We start from the raw sequence: 20,476 nt of genomic DNA, 5'->3' as shown, positions 1-20,476 counted from the left end.
TTAAAGAAACTTTGAATTTTACTTTCATTTTCTCTCTATTATTTTCTTTGTCTTCATCTTTCATCCTATTTCTTTCTTTTTTTCTTCTCTATCCTTTTCAACTTATGACCCTTCAGTTTGAAATTAAATTTGGGCTGTAAGTTGACTCCCTGAATCTTTTCTTCACAAGCTTTCTTTGTATTTTCTAGAAGAAAAAAGATTAACCCTAGGGTTTCCAAAATAAAAGCAAAGATTGTGATTAAAGCTGAATTGGAATCTTTACTTGCTACTAGTAAAATAAATAGCCCCGTCTTAAGGAAGCTTTCAAGTAAGTCCTGGAGCCTTTGCCAGCCCTGGATTTTAATTAAAGAAACACAGGATTCCATCACTTCTGTTTGTCGGAGGAAGAAATATGTATTTTTAGGTTTTCAAAGCTTAGCTTACAGCACGTGGAGCGCATCTGCTGGCTTTCAGAAATTGGGGAGCACAAATGGATGCAGATGTTTGGGCCCTTTGTCTTCCCCTCTCCGCTCACCTCACCGCTGAGCGGGTGCCATCCCCACACCGTTTCTGAAAACAGAGCGGCTCGAGTTACTTCCCAAGCACCCCCCTGGGCCCGCAAGTCAGCCTCTGTTTATGTGACGGAGCCGGGAGCAAGGGTCTGCGGGTCTGCGCGGCTCCTCCGAGGGCTCCGCTGGTGTTGTCTTTCAGGTTTCATAACCCCGTTCTCCCCGCCTTCTCTGAGGTGCTGCCCCCTCTAATGGATTGTGGTCAGCTGGTTTTGTTTATGTGGTGTCAGAGCTTCTCTGTAGGCAAGTGGTGTAGTGAAGCCACCAGGTTTGTTGTAGAAAGTGGGGTAGCTTTGCCTGAGGGAGGGCTCTACTCTTTCTTTCTGCTCAGTGCTTCTCTCTCTCTCTCTCTCTTTAAACAATATTGTCTTTTTTGTGTTCTTACATTTTTATTTAACTTGAACTTTCAAAACAAACTGCTGCTTTATCCTTTTCTCAAATACTCACAAAATCCTTCGAACTTTTCAAAATGTTTATGGAGTATTCCTGAGAGTGAACTCTCAAAGAGCTTTGCTTCAGGACCAGAGTTCAAAGGAAAGTGCGTTTGGTTTTAATTTGAAAACTGTAAAAACAAAATTCCCTCAGAATGGCAGGGTGTGAATTGGTAACCTCAGTTTTATTGCCATCGGCCAAGCCCATCCCCAGATGCTTCCAATTAGAAGCCAGGAACGCTCACTTGGGTGGATATCATATGAAAGCCTTTCTTTACTTTTCTCTCATTTTCTTTTTTTCTTTTTCCTGAGAAAAATAACAGTCTCAAGTTCTTTAACTTTAATTAAAGAAATAACTTCTTTTTTGCATGTTGTTTAAACTTATGCAAAGAAAAATTTAATATTCAGAGAGAATTCTTACATGTCAGATTTGTAAACATATATAGTCCTGAATACATAGGAGTTTACATATATCCTATGAAGGCCAAAAAAAAAAAAAAGTTTTTAAAAGATGTTAAAGCCTTTTTGAAATTGAAATCATGCATTTCTGGATTTACTATAATCAAAGAGTAGACCTTTTAACACTTGACTTTGTTTAAAAAGGGGTAGTCATTCCAGTGCTTTCTTCAGGGTTGTTACAGGGAATTTTCCATTATAATATAAATAGTAAGCTTTTCTTTCATTTTTCATCAGTTGTGCGTTCAGTTGTAAGAAGTACTTCTGTAGCAATCTGGGAAGATGTAATCGGATAAAAGAAACATTCCAGATGTTTCTCTGAAATTTCTATGTTTTTTAGACTTCTTTTTATTTACATTTATTAGTTTCGATTGCTCATGGAAGTGGAAGTATGTTGACAAGACAATACCTTTTAATTTATTAGAATGAAATGAAATTGTCAACTGAGTCTACAAAGTGAGAATTTTGTGACTAAGGATGATGATGAAATTTTACTTTAGAAAATAAGTTCATTTCATATATAAATTAGAATACTCTCATACATGAACAGAAATTTCCCTGTGTTATTAACTAGCATTTCAAAGACAACTTGATTTTGAAACTAGGTATTCTTAGCAATCAGCTCAGCAAAAATCATATGCCAATTATTTCTCCCAAAAGAAATAGGAACCCAAATCTTCCAGATTGGCACAGGCCTCCCAGTGTCCTGTGTCACACAGAGGCCCTGAGTGCCCTGTGACTGTGGGTGGGGCGCGGGCATTGCTAGAGTCAATGAGCCTGACAGGAAGCCGCTCTGGCTGCCTTCCTTACATGTGCCACCCTCCCAGGAGCCTCGGAACGAGGGCGTACGGTGGTAGTCATGCCTTTTCCCTCATGTCTCCTCAGGGTCATTACAGACCTTCCGACTTGCTGTGTCCTGAGACGTACGTGTGGGTGCCCATCGAGCAGTGCCTGCCTTCCCTGGAGAACTCCAAGTACTGCCGTTTCAACCAGGACCCCGAAGCAGGTATGTGTGGAGCAGAGCTCGATGGGAAGCCGTGGCTCCGGTCCTAGAATTCATGTGATGGGGCTGTGGCTCCCAACAGGGTCCAGAGAGCTTTCTGTCTGTTGTAGGGTGTGCATGAGCGTGTGTGTGTGTGTGTAAGAGGGATCACATGCACACACACAACAAATAGCTTTGCAGAGAAATGCAGACAACTCATGTGCTGGTGCTCCTTGCTGACTGAGTTCCTCATTCGATTCATTTTCACATCTTGCTTGAGGGCTGACTCCAGCATTCGTTACTTTTACTCTCAGAGTGCGTAAGAGTTGTTCCCCGATTACTTAGCGACCAAGATAGAAATACTGACCAGTTGGACTGAGTAAAGTTGTGGAAAGGTTTCAGGGTAGAGCTGGGCAACAGGCTGTGATGGCTTTTGGTTTTGTGATGCTTTCTTGACTTTCTTCTTGCATTTCTATGCTTCTCCTTTTCTGCCTCTTGCACCTCCTGCCCAGAAAACCCAGCACATTTTCTCTCGTGTTCCCCATGGGTGCTCCCCTTTTTTAAATAGTGCATCGAAGTGTGGTGGAAGCAAGTTCCTCCTTGAACCCTGCTCGCTGCATTAATTGTTGGGAACTCAGTCTAGGTTCCTCCTTTATCCTGTGCTCACTGTCGTTGGTGGAAGCACTCACTGCTCCATCCTGCCGCCTGGTCCGAGTGTGGGGCACAGGTTCTGATCCTGCCCTACTGCGCCAGCTGTTGGGTCCGAGCCCCTCTGTCGGGGCTGGACCTTCTGGGCTACTGGGTGGTAGACGGAGAAGCCGTGAGAAGCTGTGGGTGTGTGAGGGAGTCTCTTGTAGGAGCGAGTGGCCATGTAGCCATTGCTAACAAGGAGCCACTGGACAAAGATCTTCAAAGCGAAGTCCCACACGGCAGGTAGCTAGTTAACAAATCGTCTTCCCGCACAGCAGCAGGAGCCTCTGTCCCCACAGCTGTATCTGAGCAGCCGCAGCTGCCTCTGGACCCAACGCCTCTGAGCTCTCTCTCCGGCTCTCTCTCCAGCACACTGGCTGGTCAGTCACATGCATTACTACTGAGACCAAAGTAGTGGCATCATGTTTGGGTTGTAGGAAGGCACAGTGCACCGTGAGCTTGCTGTGTCCTTGGACACTCGATTCAGAGTCCCATGCTCAGAGTGGCCCTGGCACCGGGTACTGTAGATAGAGCCTTTCATACTCTGAGGGCCTTGAGCATCTGGCGACTCTGGTGTGGTTCCCACGGAGTGTTAACACAATTCAACAGTAAATCCTAAAGATCTTACTGGCTGTGTTCAATGACACGTAAATCAGGCAACATCCCACCTAGCAGACACCAAGGAGCTCTGAGGAGCTGTGCACAGTGGACGACTTTATAGGCGGAAGAGGGTGGGAGAAGGAAGTCACACTAGCAAAGAGCTGATTGGTTGTGGCAGGGTCTGCCAGGAGTCTGTCAGGCAGTTCACCTCAGGAGTGCTGGCCATGTCATCCCAGCTGGGCCGGTGTAAGGCCTGGCCCCTGGGGAGGCTGACCCTGATAAAGCGAGGCAGTGCGTCTCAGTTTGCTGACCGGGCTGGGCACAGGGGACTCCACTCGGGGCCTGTGTTATCAGTATTGAATATCATAGTCCGGACACTATTTGAAATCAGACTTGTGTCCTGTGGTTTTAGGAAATTAAAGTGCAGTTTCTGCTGGAATGTTGTGCGTGCTGTGAAGCATGGCAGTTTGAGATTGAAGTGGCGTTCGTGAGAAACCTCCTCTCTGGGGCCAGGGTTGCTTCTGCTTACCCAGACGCTGACGCAGAGAAGTAGTGCTGTCAGCGGGTGCTTTCTCCCAGGTCCCGGCTCCCCTCCAGCCTCCAGCAGTCAGATCCCCACCGAAGGCGCCGCCGCCTCCCTAGTCTCTGTGAAGCGCAGGGGCTACGGGTGCACCAGGGCCCACCTGTATGAAAGGCTACGTTTCCCATCCTGAGTGGCTGCAGGCCTCTGGGAACCTGCTCCTCCCTCCTCTACACACACACACACACACCCCCCCCCCACACACACACACTGGAAATTTAGGTTCTATGGTTATTTCTCAGCTAGGAAGACTGGGTAACAATAAAAACCCGGTGTATTTCCTGCTTTTAAAGCACTGGGGTGGGGGTGGGGGGCTGACAGCTGAAGTAACTTGGAAAAATCTAAAGAAATCACCAGCAGGCCTTTTGTTTTTCGTTCAGGACCTCAGGTCCCACTAAAGAAAGGATCTCAAAGGTTTCTCAAATGATTGTTTTATTTTTGTTACTCCTCACCCGAGGATATTTTTCCATTGGATTTTAGAGAGAGTGGGAGAGGGAAAAATAGAAACATTGATGTAAGAGAAACACATAGATGGGTTGCCTCCTGCATGCGCCCTGACCAGGGCTGGGGCCGGAGGGAGCCTGCAGACACAGTACCTGCCCTTGACCAGAATCGAATCCAGGACCCTTTGGTTCGCAGGGCGACACTCTGTCCACTGAGCCAAACCGGCTAGAGCTCAAATGATTTTTAAGTCTTCCGGTTGTTTTAAATTGATAGTTGGATATGGATAGATTGAATATTTATCAATCTTGGTGTATGCGGCTGACACTAACCAACTGAGCTGCCTGGCCAGGGCAGGTAGATTTAAAAATTTCTGCATCAAAGTTACATCTTACCTCTTTTTAAAAATTACTTTAAAAAAATACTTACTGGGGCACTAATAGAAATTTGTCCAAATGCATGAAACCACGCTCAGGAGATTGAAGCGACACTGTCCCCTGCAGCAGCGCATTGCTGGGTGTGCGCTCCTGCTCTTCCTTGTCCATGCACCTCGCTGTTACGCCTTCTGGGAAATAGTCTGACTCATACTGACTTTGGACTTTCCATAGCTGGGTTTGATTCCTGAGTTGGGTCTGTCGCGCACTTGTCTGACAATCCACATTCTCCCGTTACATCCCACTCATGCCCAAGTATATGCAGCGTCGTTACCATCGCTGTGCCTGCCACTGTGCAGCTCTCCTCATGAGGAACGGTTGTCGTGGTTACGTAATGATGCTGTAGCAGCGCACAAGTGAAGAGGATCGCCTCTCATCATGCTTCGGGAAAGCCTGCACGTTACCAAATCTCCCTGAGAAGAATGAGTGTGTTGTGTCCCGTGAGGATAAGTAGCGCTTTGCACTCTCGATGCGCTTCCTTTGAAGCACCTGTGTCTCCTGTGAATAAAAAGCTAGGAAATCAGACAGTTGTTTCTCACGTTTTCCTTGAAGATCAACACGCCATAGAACTGATGGTGTATTTGTGTCCCTAGTGATGGAGCACGTGTCTCAGAAAACGGGGTTTGCGGGATTGCCTTCGGTGTTGATTTCCTGAAGTCAAGTGGATGCATTAGAGAAGGAGGGGCGGGGTTCTGCAGTGACACATCCGGCCGGCTCGGCGCTGGCAGGCCTGCCGTGGGCGCGGAGTCTGGTCTGGGACCTCAGAGTGGCTTGTCCTCGAGTCTCTGCCGTCCCCTGGGCTGCTGGGCGTGGGGTGAGCTGTGCAGGTTTGCCGCCAGCACTGAGGACGTGTGTCGGGCAGAAGGGCATGATGGCGGCTACCGAGGGGTTTTGTGAGGACTTAGGACACGGTTTTCCTCCTTTCATAAATAAATCCTAACAACTAATTTATTTTTAATATTTTAAGTGTCTGGTAAATTTGTTTAGCTTTTAAATTGGTTTTAAAAGTGATTCTGTATAGTGTGCCAAGAATCAGAACCTGCCTTTATTGTAAATATGACTGGTGGTTATAAACCTGCAGAAAACAGAAAAGTATTCTTTTGTCCATAACAATAAGTGGTTTCTGACATTAATACAGTGTACCTATTGAAAAGGTGATTGGTTTAATTTTCTGGCCGTAATTTAAGGTATGGTAAAAATATGATAGGAAACTCTGAATTTACATGTTTAAATGCATCTTATGAAATTGTTAAACCTGGTAACTTGGGCAGATGTCTGGCGGAGCAAGGAGGAGAGTGATAGGAGAGGATTATGGATGGGGGTTGACATCACTTTCTATTTTTTTCTGTATTATTTGGTTTTGCAACAAGTACTCTTATGATTTAAAAGGATATTTAAACATAATGTGCTTATTACTGAGTATTCAGTAATTTCATAGATGACTAATTCCCAGGAAATTTGTTGTTACTCAGGTTAGTGAAATACTTTAAAATTTATATTGTATCGTTCTTTTTATTCTCTAATTACATGTCTCGTTGATCTCTGTTCCCTTTTCCTAAAGTACTGGCAGTTTTAAATATGGGTGTGTTTTTTTAAATTGATTTTAGAGGGAGAGGAGAGGAGATGAGAAGAGAGGGAGAAAGAAACATACATTGATGTGAGAAAGAAACATCCATTGGCTGCCTCCTGTATGCACCCCAACCAGGGTTTAACCCGCAACCTGGGCATGTGCCCTGACCGATAATCAAACTAGCGACCTTTCAGGGCATAAGATGGCACTAAGCCACACTGGCCAGGCTGTGAATTTTCTTCAATAATTATTATATTGGGGAATTATTTTTGGAGATTTGTGACAATTTGAAAAAACAGATGAAACGCGTACCTTAGAAATAGCAAAAAAAAACACTTAAGAAAAAGCCATGTCATGAATGCATAAACTACTGTATATAGGTAGTAGTGCATTTACCACCATAAAATGTGCATAAATCTATTGTAAAACATCTGACATAAAATTAAACTTAAACATAACCACAGACTGCACGTGGCACCGTTTGCTGTGGAGAAAAATGTAAACAAACATAGAGGTGCATTCAACCGTAACGTCGTGGAGAGCTGGGTGGTGGGGGTAGGTGTGTGGGTTGTGATGCGTGTGGAGAGCTGGGTGGTGGGGGTAGGTGTGTGGGTTGTGATGCGTGTGGAGAGCTGGGTGGTGGGGGTAGGTGTGTGGGTTGTGATGCGTGCCCAGGGGCACTGAGGGACAGCCGGAGCTGGGCAGCAGCAGGAGGCCGGCCGCGCGCCTGGCTGAAGAAGAAGGGGCCAGGGGCCGGGCTGCCCAGAAGCTGGAGCCCGACAGCATCAAGAGCAGGAGGAGCCGCTGCCGAAGCAGAGCCCGGAGGAGGGGGGGCGCTGGGGAGAAGTCCTGGCGTCTGTGCCCCCAGCTCCAGCTCCCGCAGCGAGGGCAGCGCACAGGCGGGACACCCGGCCCTGGGGATGGGGGCCGCCTTGAGGAGACACCTCCTGCCATGTTAGGCTTCCACCTGGACCAAGGGGAAACCGGGAATGGCACTGGACTTCGCTCTGTGGTGTGAGGACCCTCTGGTTGCGTCCTGGGGTCCCCTGGTCCTCACCCGTCCACACTGAGTAGGCTGGAGCTCAGTGGGGGCATGTGGTCCGCTCTGGCCTGAGTGACCTCTTTGGGAAAAGCCGTGGGTGGCTGGCACGCCCATCGCAGGTATCTGGGCAGGCCCGGGACGCAGTCGGCTGAAGGCCTGATTTCGCCTCCTCACAAGGTGATGGAGGCAGGTAGCCCGAGGCAAGCGCATGACCTGGCCTCTCAGAAGCTGCGGGGCTCTGCTCTGTCTCCTGACACGGAACTTGATTTCTCCTCCCAGCCAGTGGCGGTCTCATGGAGGACACAGTGTCAGTTGAAGAGTCAATGCTGATTATTTAGAATTAGGAGCAGCCGCCAGAAATGGAAACCTAGAGTAGGTTGGTGTAAACAGATAGTTATTCCTGTTTTCTGTGAAGCTCTAGACGTGGCCGCCCAGGGCTGGCATGGCTGTTTGGTTCCACGAAGTCTCACCCGGAGTCCTTGGTGGTGTCGCTTTTGCTGAGCTGAGGGAAAGCTCTTCACCTCGGGCTCCCAGGCAGAGGCCAGGCTGTCCTCTGGCGTCCAGTGTGTGCTGCTGGCACCCCGAAGGCCCTTTACTGGGAAAAAGCAGACCCGACAGTGACAGCCACAGCAGGCTCCGCCGTGTTCTCCGAGATCCTGACCTGGCCGCCCAGGTCTGCCAGGACTGCGAGTGGGCGGCAGGCTCGGCGCAGAGGGAACCCTCAGCCTGGGGTGCGCCCGCTCGAGGAGAGGCACGCCCGCGTCAGGCTGCGCAGGAAAGACCTGACTGTGCACCTGATTGTGGTGAGACCGTGGCAGGATGTGGGGACAGTGTTTCCACGGCACACGATTCTGTCTCCCCGACGTGCCAGCCGTGCACCCTCAGCAGGGCCTTGGGCATGTCTAACCCGCTCAGGTGGGTCCTCCTGCTGTGCCTTCTGCTCCACGGGGGATCTCAGCGCTTCTGTCCGTCTGTCCAGTGCGTGGCTGTGAGTTAGGGAAAGGAGTCTGCTCTGTGCCCTTTTAATCCGTGTTTTGTTGTTGCAGCGGATGAAGGTCGCAGCAGGGACCCCGACCGGCTGCAGGTGCTGTACAAGAAAGCCATCCTGCCTTACGGCGTGTTTAAGCAGCAGCAGCGGGAGCCGGGCGAGGAGGCCGCCGTGCTGCAGTACGCCAGCCTCGTGGGCCAGGCCTGCTCCGAGCGGATGCTGCTCTTCCGGAACTGAGCCGCTCCGCCGGCCACACCGTGTGCTGGGCCGGTGCCGCCCAGACGCGCCGCTGCGGGGATCCCAGTCCGCCCGCAGATCTCTTTTATTTTGACTGTCATATGGCTTTTGTAAACTATTTGGTGGAAATGTACTTGTGAGAATCTCATGGTTCATGTAAAGATTTAAAAAATATGTTATGACCTAGCTCCATAATTGGGGTTTATAATTTCAGAAGTTTGTTTTATGAATAAGACATGGTAAACTTCTCTTATTGTCAGTATTTTAGAAAGTAAAATTAACCCGTGAATTGTAAGTAATTTTAATTACAGTTGTGCCTGTTTGTTCTGTTAGCATTCAAAGCAGAGTGTGTCCTCAGATCCATTAAAACGTTGCTTTATGCCAAAAAAACAAACAAAACCCTGATGTGTGGGGAAGAAGGTGGGGCGCGTTTCATCGCTTAGAACACGTCTTCTCAGGAGACGGGAGCTGCTGTTCGCTCCCCGTGTCCAGTCCCTCTGAGCGTCACATCGTGTGGGTCAGAAGGGAGCTGGGGGGCAGGTGCGAGACGGCACAGGCGTCTTGACACCCGGTCTGTGGACCCCACGGCCCCACTCGCCACCGGCGTGGCATGGTTTCTTCCAGGGAAGTTGTTGCAAGTGCTCCTGTCACTCAGGTTCCCAGTGTGGACAGTCGCTCTGTATTTGCCCAGGTACGTCATTTGCTCTGTTTCTAAAAGTTTAGGAAGCGGGGTTTCTAAAGAAAATGTTGGCTCCTGCCTTCCCTGGCTGCTCATTCCTCTGGACTGAGGACACTCGTCGTCGGTTCTTGATTGAGAATTCGTTCCTATCCGGCTGCTTTCATAGCTGTGGCCTCCGCTCTAGGGTCAGGGTGGAACTCCGTGTCTCGCCCTTTGATTGGGTGTCACTGGGGATGGACCCTGGTCATTGAAGTGAAGCCTCCCCTGCCCCTCCCACTTCCGTTTTTTGGAGCAGTTGCCCCCGCGGCCGCTGTCAGGGTGGCGGGCTGTGGAAGCACGAGGATGGGTGGTTTTCTCCGTCGTCCTGTCTCTGTTGACGTGTCTGAAGCAGAGCCCGGGAGGAGAGAGGAGAGGCTGGGGAGAAGTCGGCTGGTTTTCTCGCCCTCCCTCCGCTCACCCTCGGTCCCGGCAGCCCCGTTCCAGCTTTGGTCTGTGTTGTGTTGCGTGAGCCTTTGAGACTGTGCTCTAAAGCGCAGTCATCTGACTCTCACTGCTGCCTTTACATGTTCTTCTACATGCACTGGATTTAGATAAAACATTGAACAATCATTTCAGCCAGCGAGAGCAGAAGGGAGACTCATAAAGCAATGTTTCAGAAGTCAAATGTCTAGACATTGAACATCCAGGAAAACTGCACATTCACTCAGAGTGGTTCCACCTGCCGTGTGCGGCTACGTGGCCACCTGGGGATAGTGGTGAGTGAGCCGTGTCCTCTGAGAGCAGGGATTTCACGTTCTCCTGGAATCCTTCAAAGCAGGCTCCAAGGGCATTCGACTGGCTTATAGCTGCCTTCAGAATCTATAGAAAACTGCTTCTCTTGCCCTCTCAAGTGAAAGTAGCTTAATTTTTCTTATGATTACGAAAATGATACTGTGAGCAATTAAAACATTAAGAAAAACATAACCGAGAGAGTAAAAATAATCGGGAATCCTGCCATACAGAGAAAGGTTAGTCCTGTACACTCACACGTTATTTTAACATAAATCGGATTACGTCGACATGCTGTTCTCTCAAGTTGTGGGATCGGGAGGCGTGAGTGCTCCAGTGTGGCCGGCAGGGAGGTCCTTGGTGCCCTGGGCCCTCGGATGCAGGTCTGGGCGTCGGCTGCCTCTCTCTGAGCAGTTGGCGTGTAGAGTGGTGTTGGCAGGGATCGCACTGAGTGTCGGCGAGGAGACAGCTTGGACCAGCACGAGCTGGCTTTTCCCGCAGGAGGCTCCTTCAGGGAGGCCGCTGGTCCGCCTGCCGGGCCCTGGGCTGACCCTGCGGGGCCTGGTGGCTCAGGGAGGCCCCAGAGTGTCGGCACAAAGATTGGCTCGTTGCTCACGTCACGTGTTGGGTTTTTTGTTTTTGAGAACAGGTAGCAGTTTCTTGAAAAGCCATCCATGTGTTCCTCTGCGTCTACTGCTGCTGCTGCTGGTGGCTGGAAGGGAGGGGCAGTCAAGGGCAGTGGCCGCTTTGTCAGTTGACGCACAGTCCAGCTGGGAAATCATCCCGCGTCCTGCTTCCTCTAAAGACAGAACCTTTCTAAGCTGGTGGCTCTGGGCACACCCACCTTCGTGTCTCGGGGCAGAAGGACTAGAGGTTCCCCATACGACCATCGTTACCTAAATTCTATTCTGTTGAAACTTCTGTTCTCTTATTTTTACAAAGTGTAATCTGAGTACTTCTTATATTCTAAAGTATAGAGCCTGTTAGATACATATGTAATCATTTGATTAAAATTGGATAAGAGATTACTGTTCATTTTCCCTTTCAAACACACTTATCCTATTTTTAATCTATTTTGCAAAACATCAGTTGTGAATGGCTGCTTGACATAGTGGAATCTATTATGTAAATGAACCTTGTCAGGTTTTGAAGGAAGTATGGTTTGATTTTATAGGCTTTCTATTATTTCAGTGTGAATAAAGGTGAAAAAGAATATGATGACCAGTTACCTGAAACGTGTCTGTCTTTTGCTAACTTTAAAGAAAGGGAAATACAGTGGGTGTAATTGGGAAAGGGTTAAGTTAGAAGTTGTTCAAACATGTCCTCTTGTTCCAAAAGAGACCCAGTGAGGCCGGACGCTGGCTTGCATGTTACGTTTTTGCTCTCGTCTGTTCCTTCTGAGGGGCCGATTGGGTAACGCTCGAGTGGAGACAATAAAGCTGCTTCTATCCTGCTGGTCGATACACAAAAGACACGCGTGCTCCTCTGCTAACTCCTGGAGTTCACTTCACCTGCGCGAACGTGTGGAGTGCAGAGAGAAGCATCGGCCGAAGCGTCGTGACATCGGTTTTCGGTCATTGGCTTCCCAGTCACCAGTCACTTCGGCCAAAAGAACCTGGGCTCCTTCCTCGGGAAAAAGAAGAGGAAGTGTCTCCTCCATCGAGAACCTGGGTTCCACAGGCACATCGGGGAACGGACCTGGTGTCACCCACAGGGACTTGCAGTGAAAGATTTGTGACACTCGGATGTAATTCTCTGCAAAGATTTAGTTTACAGAGAAGTTTTCCTAAATATCAGTAAAGCAGTCTGCTTCAGCTACTCGTAACAGTCCACAGTGTGTCTATGGAACACATTTACAAGTGTGTGTCTCCTGGTGAGTTCATGGTAAAATGAATCCAATTTTCCAAGTTATTCAAATATCAGTTACAATTCCCACGGACATTTTTTCCAGAATAGAAATAGCTTCACTGTTTTTCTTCTTTGCAACGACAGAAAAGTGCACCAAAGACCATGGAGTCGCTTACAGTCCCGACCCTAAGCACCGCCCCTTCACGGGGGCGCCACCGTCGAGAGTTCTGCCTGCATGTGTGCAGCCTGTGGCTTTAAATAAAAATGGACTCATGCCAGTATACTGTTCGTTACTCCTTATGATGTAGTGAAGATGCAGTAAGTGAGGAAAGAACGTCATTTCCGCGGCTGCACACTGTTCCGCTGTGTCTTCTCTTTTGAGACGGAGGGCGTGGACATTAGTCCCCCGTGTGGGTAGCAGGGCTGTAATTGACTGGCTTCACAGATTTTGTCAGTTTTCTGTAAGACTTGGTGATGCCCTGGCCGGTTTGGCTCAGTGGATAGAGCGTCAGCCTGCGGACTGACGGGCCCAGGGTTCGATTTCAGTCAAGAGCACGTACCTCGGTTGCAGGCTCCTCCCCAGCCCTGGTCGGGGGCATGCGGGAGGCAACCAATCGAAGTGTCTCTCTCACATCGGTGTTTCTGTCTCCCTCTCCCTTCCACTCTCTCTAAAATCAGTGGGAAAATACCCTCCGTTGAGGGTTAAAAAAAGACTCGGTGATGCCCGCACTCCGCATTCCGGCTCCCTGGCCGCCAGTGGTCAGTGAGCAGGAGGACTTGTCTTTGCCCTTGAAGGCCCCGCAGGGATGAGACTCTTACAGCTCTGCCCTATGCTCCCTGTCCCTCAACTGAACATCTGGGAGGCAGACCCGCACTGCTGTTCTTACAGGTTGCTCACCCCTAACGTTTCCAGTTAGAACGTGTCTGTGAAGCTTGATGTAGCCCTGGCTGGTTTTGCTCAGTGGTTAGAGTGTCAGCCCGAGGCCTCAAGGGTCACGGATGTGATTCTGGTCAAGGGCATGTACCTCGGTTGAAGGCTCGATCCCTGGCTCAGGCTGGGGTGTGGGCAGGAGGAAACCAAACCGTGTGTCTCGCTCACATCAGTGTTTCTTTCTCCCTGTCTCTCACCCTCCCTTCCATTCTCTCTAAAAATCAACGGGGAAAAAATATCCTTGAGTGAGAATAAATACGTGCATACAGCAAACCCTAGTAATACATACATACACACATACAGTGAACCCTAGTAATACATACAAACATACAGCAAACCCTAGTATAATCCGAGGTGCCAGGCGTAGACGCTGGTAATGACCGGCCGAAGGGTCGTGGAAGCAGCTAAAGGTATGCAGTGCCTCCCACATAGGAGACCATGTAGGCATTTAGATGTCCCATTCACAGTCGTTGAGACGATTCTGTGGGTCAGTGACCATTGTCTGCACACTGACCACGTGGGGCCAGTCTTGCAGAGCCTGGACCTGGATCCATCTGGAGTCCCCGCTCGTGGAGGGGATCTGACCCCACAGGGCGAGCACTCCCGAGCGGCTGTCTCTCCACGAGGATGTGGGCAGGTTCTCGGGCCCCAGGGGAGCCTCCGCCCTCGGTGCCACTGCAGACTCCTCTGTCATGAGGGAGAGGTTTCGAGGTCGGGTACCGTTCTGTGCGTTTCTGTTTATTTTGAGAGAAAACTAGACAGCAGGATGCCTGGGACACCAGCATTGCTTCACGCAGCGGCTGTCATGGCGGTTACAGCTGCACCCAGGGCCCAGGTGGCTGCTCCATCTTGTCCGCGAGTTGCTCCCGCATTTCTTTCTCCTGCGTCCTCCTCCCACACGAGGCCTTACACCGTCCCCTCGACTTGCCCCGGAGTCCCAGGTTGTGGGGCTGACGGGCAGACCCTGAGCGACGGGTGAGTGATGACTCCGACACGGTTCTGTGAAAGAGGCTAAGGGACCGCCTGGCTGGAGAAACCAAACGGCCCACCTTCGCCTGCCTCCTTAGGCTCTGATTGTAACAACAGCTTGGACTAAAAGTAACTGTTAATACTACAAGCAGGGCAAGCATCCTTGCGAAGACACGTGCATCTGCGGTGTCCTGTAAGGCAGGACACTGAGGCCTAAGCATAATGATCCCAGTAAACACCCTGGGCTCAGCCCTGTTTGGAAAAGTCCTGCCCCCCCACAGCGGGAGCACAGCGCACTGTCCACTGCCCAGTAGGTGGGAAACCAGCGCCCTTCAGACTGACGGAAGGGGGCGCCTGACCTAGGGCTGTGGGATGCTGCCTTGGGGCAGTGGGGACGATGAGACTGCGAAATAGATTTGTAGCTTTTAACGAAAAAATAAAAATAAAGTCTCCGTATGTTGGTGGTAATAAGTGAGCTCTGTTGTGTGAGCTCTGTGCCCGGCCCCGGGCAGCACCCCTGGACACGGAGGCCGGCCGAGCTGTTTCCTGGGGTCGTCAGAAACCCTGTGCTCACAGCAGCCACCAGTGATGGTTCCAGAGCCCAGAGTACATGGCTCAGTCCCAGCGCCCGCGCTCCTGTGGCCAGAGGTTGGGCAGAGCCGCCTGCTTGCCTGGCACCTGCTGTCGACCTGGGCAGAAGCGAGCTGTGGCGGCGGGAGAGTGAATCATGGAGAGCAAGCTGCTCAGGTGGCCCTGAGGGCAGTGGAGACGCGTCTGCTGTCCCTGTCCTGCCCTTTCAGTTGGTTTCCCCAGAGCCACCAGGGGGCAGAAGGAGACCGTCTCACCCTCTTCTTAAACTTCTGACAACCCCTTGGGGAGAGGGGAGCTTTCCTTTGGCCCATCTTGGCCAGTGTTTTTGATATGGATTCTATTGCCCATTGGGCATGTCTTCGATTGTTTTATTTTTTCAGATTTGGGTTGTCTTTGAATTAATTCTCCCCTCTGCATCTAAGACAGTGGTGAGAGGAAAGTACAGATATGTAGCGTCCTGTATCAATGAATGACTTTGGGGTTGGACCCCGGCCCCACACGGCATCCCCGCCTCTCCTACGTTGTTCTCTGTGTCCAGACTGGCTGGGCTGGTGCAGGACGGCACCTCGGATTGGCTTATTGAGAAAGCCTTCGGCAGCCTCCCGTCCCCATCCCCCACCCTCACCCCCACCCCACCCCCGGCGGTTTAGCATCCCTGTCCCCCTTCTCATCCGTCCCTCTCCTGGTCCCACATCACAGTGACCCATCCCGGCCGAAGGAATGAACCCGCCTGGCCAGCCCAACTTCTTCCACCTTTCCCCCTACATCTCCCTCCTGAAACTCCACCTCAGCCTTTTCCTTCCTGGCTCCTGACCTCCGTGGGGTCTCCCTCCCCCCGTCGTGCCGGCCCCTTCCCACTCCACAGGTTCGTGCCCCCAGGTCACAGCAGGTGCTGGGACGGTGCTCAGGGAGGCTGCGCCCACTGCGAGGATCCACTGCTGGCCCTTCCCGTGGTCCTGGTTCTGGTGACTCTTCCCGAGCTGCCCAGGGCCGCGGCCTGGCTGCCGATGCTCTTATCTGCCGAGGAGGTGAGCGCCCCGCTCCACGCTCGGGGGCCTGCACGGGAGCCAGTGTCAGTTCCAGGGCCAGACCCACCTCTTCCAAGAGGGACAGTGAGGTCCATGCAGTGAACCTGGTGTCATAGGTTCTGTCAGACTGTTTCCCAGCGGAGACTTCGGTACTGGCCCACCCGGGCCTGTGTTCTGCGTGGCCCGGCGTTTCCAGCCCGTGCGGAGTCGGGCCCGGGCATCTCGGTGGAAGTTGCGGGGCTCACTTTGGCTTCCGGGGCACAAAGGGCGTGAGAGTCGGGAGTGGCAGGTCTGGGCTGTGCCCTGCTGTGTATCAGACTTCCCACCCAGTTTCGAAGGGAGAGAGAGAACAATGAGAGCCGGCGTCGGACCATTTCAATCAAGACCGAGTTCCCCAGAAGGCCCGCCACCCAGACCTCCCGGCTCCTGCCACACCCTGTAAAGATAAAGGTTGAGCCGGGGGTGTTTGTTCTGTTCTGATTGCTGGTATTTTGTGTCGCTAGTAAAATCCTCAGGCATCTGGCCCCAGAGGGCGGCCTTGCTTTGATACGACTGCTCGTGGCCGCCCCCCAGCAGGTCACGTCTTCCTCGGCGGAGGGGCTCCTGTGGGAATCCCACGCTTGCTGGGCATCGCCCACGGGAAGGGGTCCGGTCAGTGGGGCCTGGGTTTCCAATTCCTCCTCATCTTAAAACCTTGTACTTTTATTGATTTTTGGAGAGGAAGGGAGAGAGAGAGAGAGAGAGAGAGAGAGAGAGAGAGAGAGAGATCAATGATGAGAGAGAATCATTGACTGGTTGCCTCCTGCACGCCCCACACCGGGGATCGAGCCCGCAACCCTGCATGTACCCTTGACTGGAATCCAACCCTGGACCCTTCAGTTTGTATGCAGATGCTCTATCCACTGAGCTATGCTGGCCAGGCCAAGTTCAATTTTTTAATGGTGATGGTGTGGTCTACAGAGAGTCCAAACGTCGTTTCTCTTGTTCCATGTTCACAGCCATTGTGGTCGCTGCCTGGACCCATATTTTAATCCGGGGTTGGAGATGGGGACATGCTAATTGTATTCTATCTTGATTTGTTACTCATAAAGAGAACTTACTCTTAACTTTTGCCCCCAAAGTACAGTGCATGTAGAGAAGCCAGATCAGTTCCTCATTCTTGCTCTTTATTTTCGAAATAAGGACTCGGTCTCCTAGCATATTTCAAAGGTAGCCAATGAGTTTTTCCTACGTTCCACAGGAACTTGCGGGTTGAAACAGAGAAAGTGGTTTAAATGCATTGCAGCCTGTTCCTCCGGTCGCACAGGACATGAAGGATACGTGTTTGATCCTTTCACTTACGAGTTTTCATGATAATAAATTTGCTCCTTATTCTGTGAAGGTGGCCAATTAGGGGTGTGTGTGTGTGTGAGTGACTTAAACGTACTTAACGTATTTGAACACAGTCGGTGAGTATTAGTCCGTGGCAGTGAGATCCTCTTCAGCTCTAAGGTGCCGTCTTTGGCCAGTGGGAGGCTCCTTCGTCGTCCACTCATTCGTTTGTCGTTCCTTTAACTGGGCGCTTTGTGAGGCTGTTGTGGCCAGACACAGAGCGAGGTGATGTGAGCCTCACACCGGACTTGGTCGCCGTCTTGTCTACAGGAAGCTCATGGTTTGTAGTGAGCAGCACGTACAGGTCGCAACCAGAAGGTGGTGTCACGAACGCTGTGGAAATGAAGGTCAGGGCCTGGAAGCTGTACCTACCCTCCTGGCCACTTACCAATGGTCAGAACTTAGTCACATGACCATACCTAGCTGCAAGGGAGTCTGGGAAATGTAGTCTTTAAGTGGGTGACTGCGCGTCTTTTCACTCTGCTCTGTGCAAACCCCGTGTGGACCATCAATTCTCTAAGTTTCAGGTGCACAGGGATCACCTAGGACAGTGGTCGGCAAACTCATTAGTCAACAGAGCCAAATATCAACAGGACAACGATTGAAATTTCTTTTGAGAGCCAAATTTTTTAAACTTAAACTATATAGGTAGGTACATTGTTATTAACTTAATTAGGGTAGTCCTAAGGCTTAGGAAGAGCCACACTCAAGGGGCCAAAGAGCCGCATGGGGCTCGCGAGCCGCAGTTTGCCGACCACGGCCCTAGGGATCTAATTCAGGAGGCGTGCGGATGGCTGGGAGTGGACGTTCTGTGTTTCCCACAAGCTCCCAGGTGAAGCGGATACTGTTGGTCCTTGGACCACATTTAAGCGCCACGGCTGGAGGCTACAGACGACCCCATCGGAGGGACTGTCTGCTTTCAGGGCAGCCTGGCCTTGCAGCCGATGCCGCCTTTGTCCTTCTGTCACTGTGGCTGCTGTTTGGGTAAATGTATGTGGAGGATGTTGCTTATTTGTATTAAATACCCAGCAGTGTGTCCGTCCAGAGGGGCTCAGTGGTGGAGCATCGACCTAGGAGCCAGGAGGTCAGGGTTTGATTCCTGCTCAGAGCACAGGCCCGGGCTGCGGGCTCCATGCCCAGTAGGGGGCGTGCAGGAGGCGGCCGATCAAGGTTCTCATCATTGATGTGTCTCTCTCTCCCTCTCCCTTCCTCTCTGAAATCGATAAAAATACATTTTACAAAATAAATGCCCAGCCCCGTGCGAGCGTGCAGAGCGGAAGCAGAGGCCTCGCAGCCCCAAGAGCTCCATGTGCATTCACTTTTGTGTAGAATCTGGAGTTTCCCCTTCGGACCAGGAAGTCTGAGTAACAGTATTCCCGGCAGAATAATATAAAAATGAGTTATTCTCTAAGTAGAAACCAAATCAGTCGCACACAGTTTTCTTGGCCTTTTAAATACTTAGACCTGTGGACTCCGTCCAGTTATCTTCAAACACTTTGGAAGTGTGAATAATTACACTGTGCGCCAGTGTAAATAGGGTTTTATTTCCCAGCGAAATCTAAGCACTTCAAGGCCCTCTGAGTGCGTTATCTTTTAAGTGTCATTAATCAAAATAGAAGCGCGCATCCCGCAGCCTTCCTGGCCTCCCGGCCGGGTGAGCCGCCCCCTCTGCCTCCCACGCTGCCCCCACCTCTCCAAGGAGGCGCCCCTGCCTCCCGCACCCAGAGCTCTTCCAGTCCCCACGGGGATTTTGAGGTTAGGGTGTCGCGTGTTCCGTCCCCAGCACCTGGCCTTTTCTGCTTGACCTGCCGCCCTGGGGGCAGGGGCCTCATCTCCCTCCAGAGGCGCCCCCTGGCGACGGCAGGCGGGTCCTGAGGAAGGTCGCAGGGGGAGGCGAGTGGCAGCCCGGGCAGCAGGAGGGTGGGTATCACTGTGGAGCCTGAAGTGACGGCTTACGTGATGCTCATCCCCATCCCACAAGTGGGGAAACTGAGGACTCGCCTGGGGCCGCACAGTGAGCTGCCCAGTCAGGACACCCGCCCAGGCCCCCGGCCCCCGCACCTCCGTCCTTAAATGGGTTCATTTCCATCGGATTCTGCTGTAAAGTGAGGACACGCTCTGGGAAACGTTCAGACTTGCGTTTGGATCTCGGAATCGCAGTTATATTTAGCTCCTTTTCCTAGTCCAGATGTGCCTTCACCTGGGAGCTTTTTTCACGGCATCCGGGGTGCGGGCTGCGGACAGGCCCCGAACTGTCTCTGTGCCGCACTCGGGGCATCTGAGCTTTCGTGCTTCTGGTCCCTCTACCGAGAGGAGGCGAGGAAAGGGGCGTACGTGGGCACAGGGAAGGGGGACCGAGAAGCCGGGCCAGTGGGACCGGCCACGTGGGTGGACTCCCATCGCACCTTGTCCGCAATGTTTTCCTTCAGATCCTGTTTATTTCCCCTTCCTCCAACTTTAAAATATATACATATTATTAATGTCAGAGAGGAAGGGAGAGGGAGAGAGAGAGAGAAACATCCATGATGAGAGAGTCATGGACCCGCTGCCTCCTGCACGCCCCCCACTGGGGATGGAGCCCACAACCCCGGCCTGTGCCCCGACCCGGAATGGAACCCTGACCTCCTGGTTCCTAGGTCGATGGTCAACCTCTGAGCCACACCGGCCGGGCCCTTCGTCCGACTTGGAAGATCATTTCCCGACTGAATGAAACAGGGACCCCGTGCGCTTTAGGGAGACGTCGGGAAGGCCCAGCCTTGCCTCTCGCCCCCGGCACCTGTACCGATGCTCACGCTGAAGCAGGGCTTCCTGGAGCTGCCTTACATCCAGCTGCAAACTTCGGGTTTTCTCTCCCCATTGCCACCCCCCGTCCCCCAGTGGAGCTGGAGCGGATCTCAGCTCTCTCCCTGCCCCCAGCCAGGCAGTGCGATCCTGGGGCTCCCCCCTCCCCCAGACAAGGCTGCAAACAGGGCTCTGAGGGCGAGAAGGCCTTTGTGAGGGTGTGACCAAGCGGCTCAGGCGAAATTCGCAGTCAGCTCTGGGCACTGAGTTGCCTGTAACGCGGCTTCCCCGGCGGACAGGTCGAGGCGACCGCCTTCGGCACCTTTTCATCGCCGTTGCTATGGAGAAAGCCACGGTTTCATTGGAGAAAGTGCCTTAGCGCAATTAACGTAGGCCAGTGGCTCCCCATCACTCCTGGACCCAGGACACGGGGCAGCGGGACATGGCTTCCCCGGGCGAGGGAGACAGAGGCCACGCCGGGCAGGGGGTACCAGGGGCGGTTCTTAGGGGG

At 51.7% G+C, this 20,476-nt stretch overlaps 1 protein-coding gene across 8 annotated transcripts in view; it reads left to right on the top strand.

The window, feature by feature from the left end:
- The window catches only part of ATE1 (arginyltransferase 1), a 50,599-nt gene extending 38,925 nt beyond the window's left edge, over nt 1-11,674 (top strand). For 4 of the 8 annotated variants that reach the window (XM_015560169.1, XM_006757953.2, XM_006757952.2 and 1 more), the window contains 2 exons: nt 2,321-2,441; nt 8,821-11,674. In XM_015560169.1, coding sequence (XP_015415655.1) covers nt 2,321-2,441; nt 8,821-8,999 — 300 coding nt within the window. In that variant the 3' untranslated portion in view covers nt 9,000-11,674. The other 4 variants (XM_015560166.1, XM_015560168.1, XM_015560167.1 and 1 more) reach the window with 4 other exon arrangements.
- Nucleotides 11,675-20,476: the final 8,802 nt, after the last annotated feature.

The sequence above is a fragment of the Myotis davidii genome, unplaced genomic scaffold (genome assembly GCF_000327345.1).
Source record: "Myotis davidii unplaced genomic scaffold, ASM32734v1 scaffold1055, whole genome shotgun sequence".
NCBI classification, from domain to species: domain Eukaryota; kingdom Metazoa; phylum Chordata; class Mammalia; order Chiroptera; family Vespertilionidae; genus Myotis; species Myotis davidii.
This window is presented reverse-complemented; position numbering and strand designations above follow the sequence as displayed.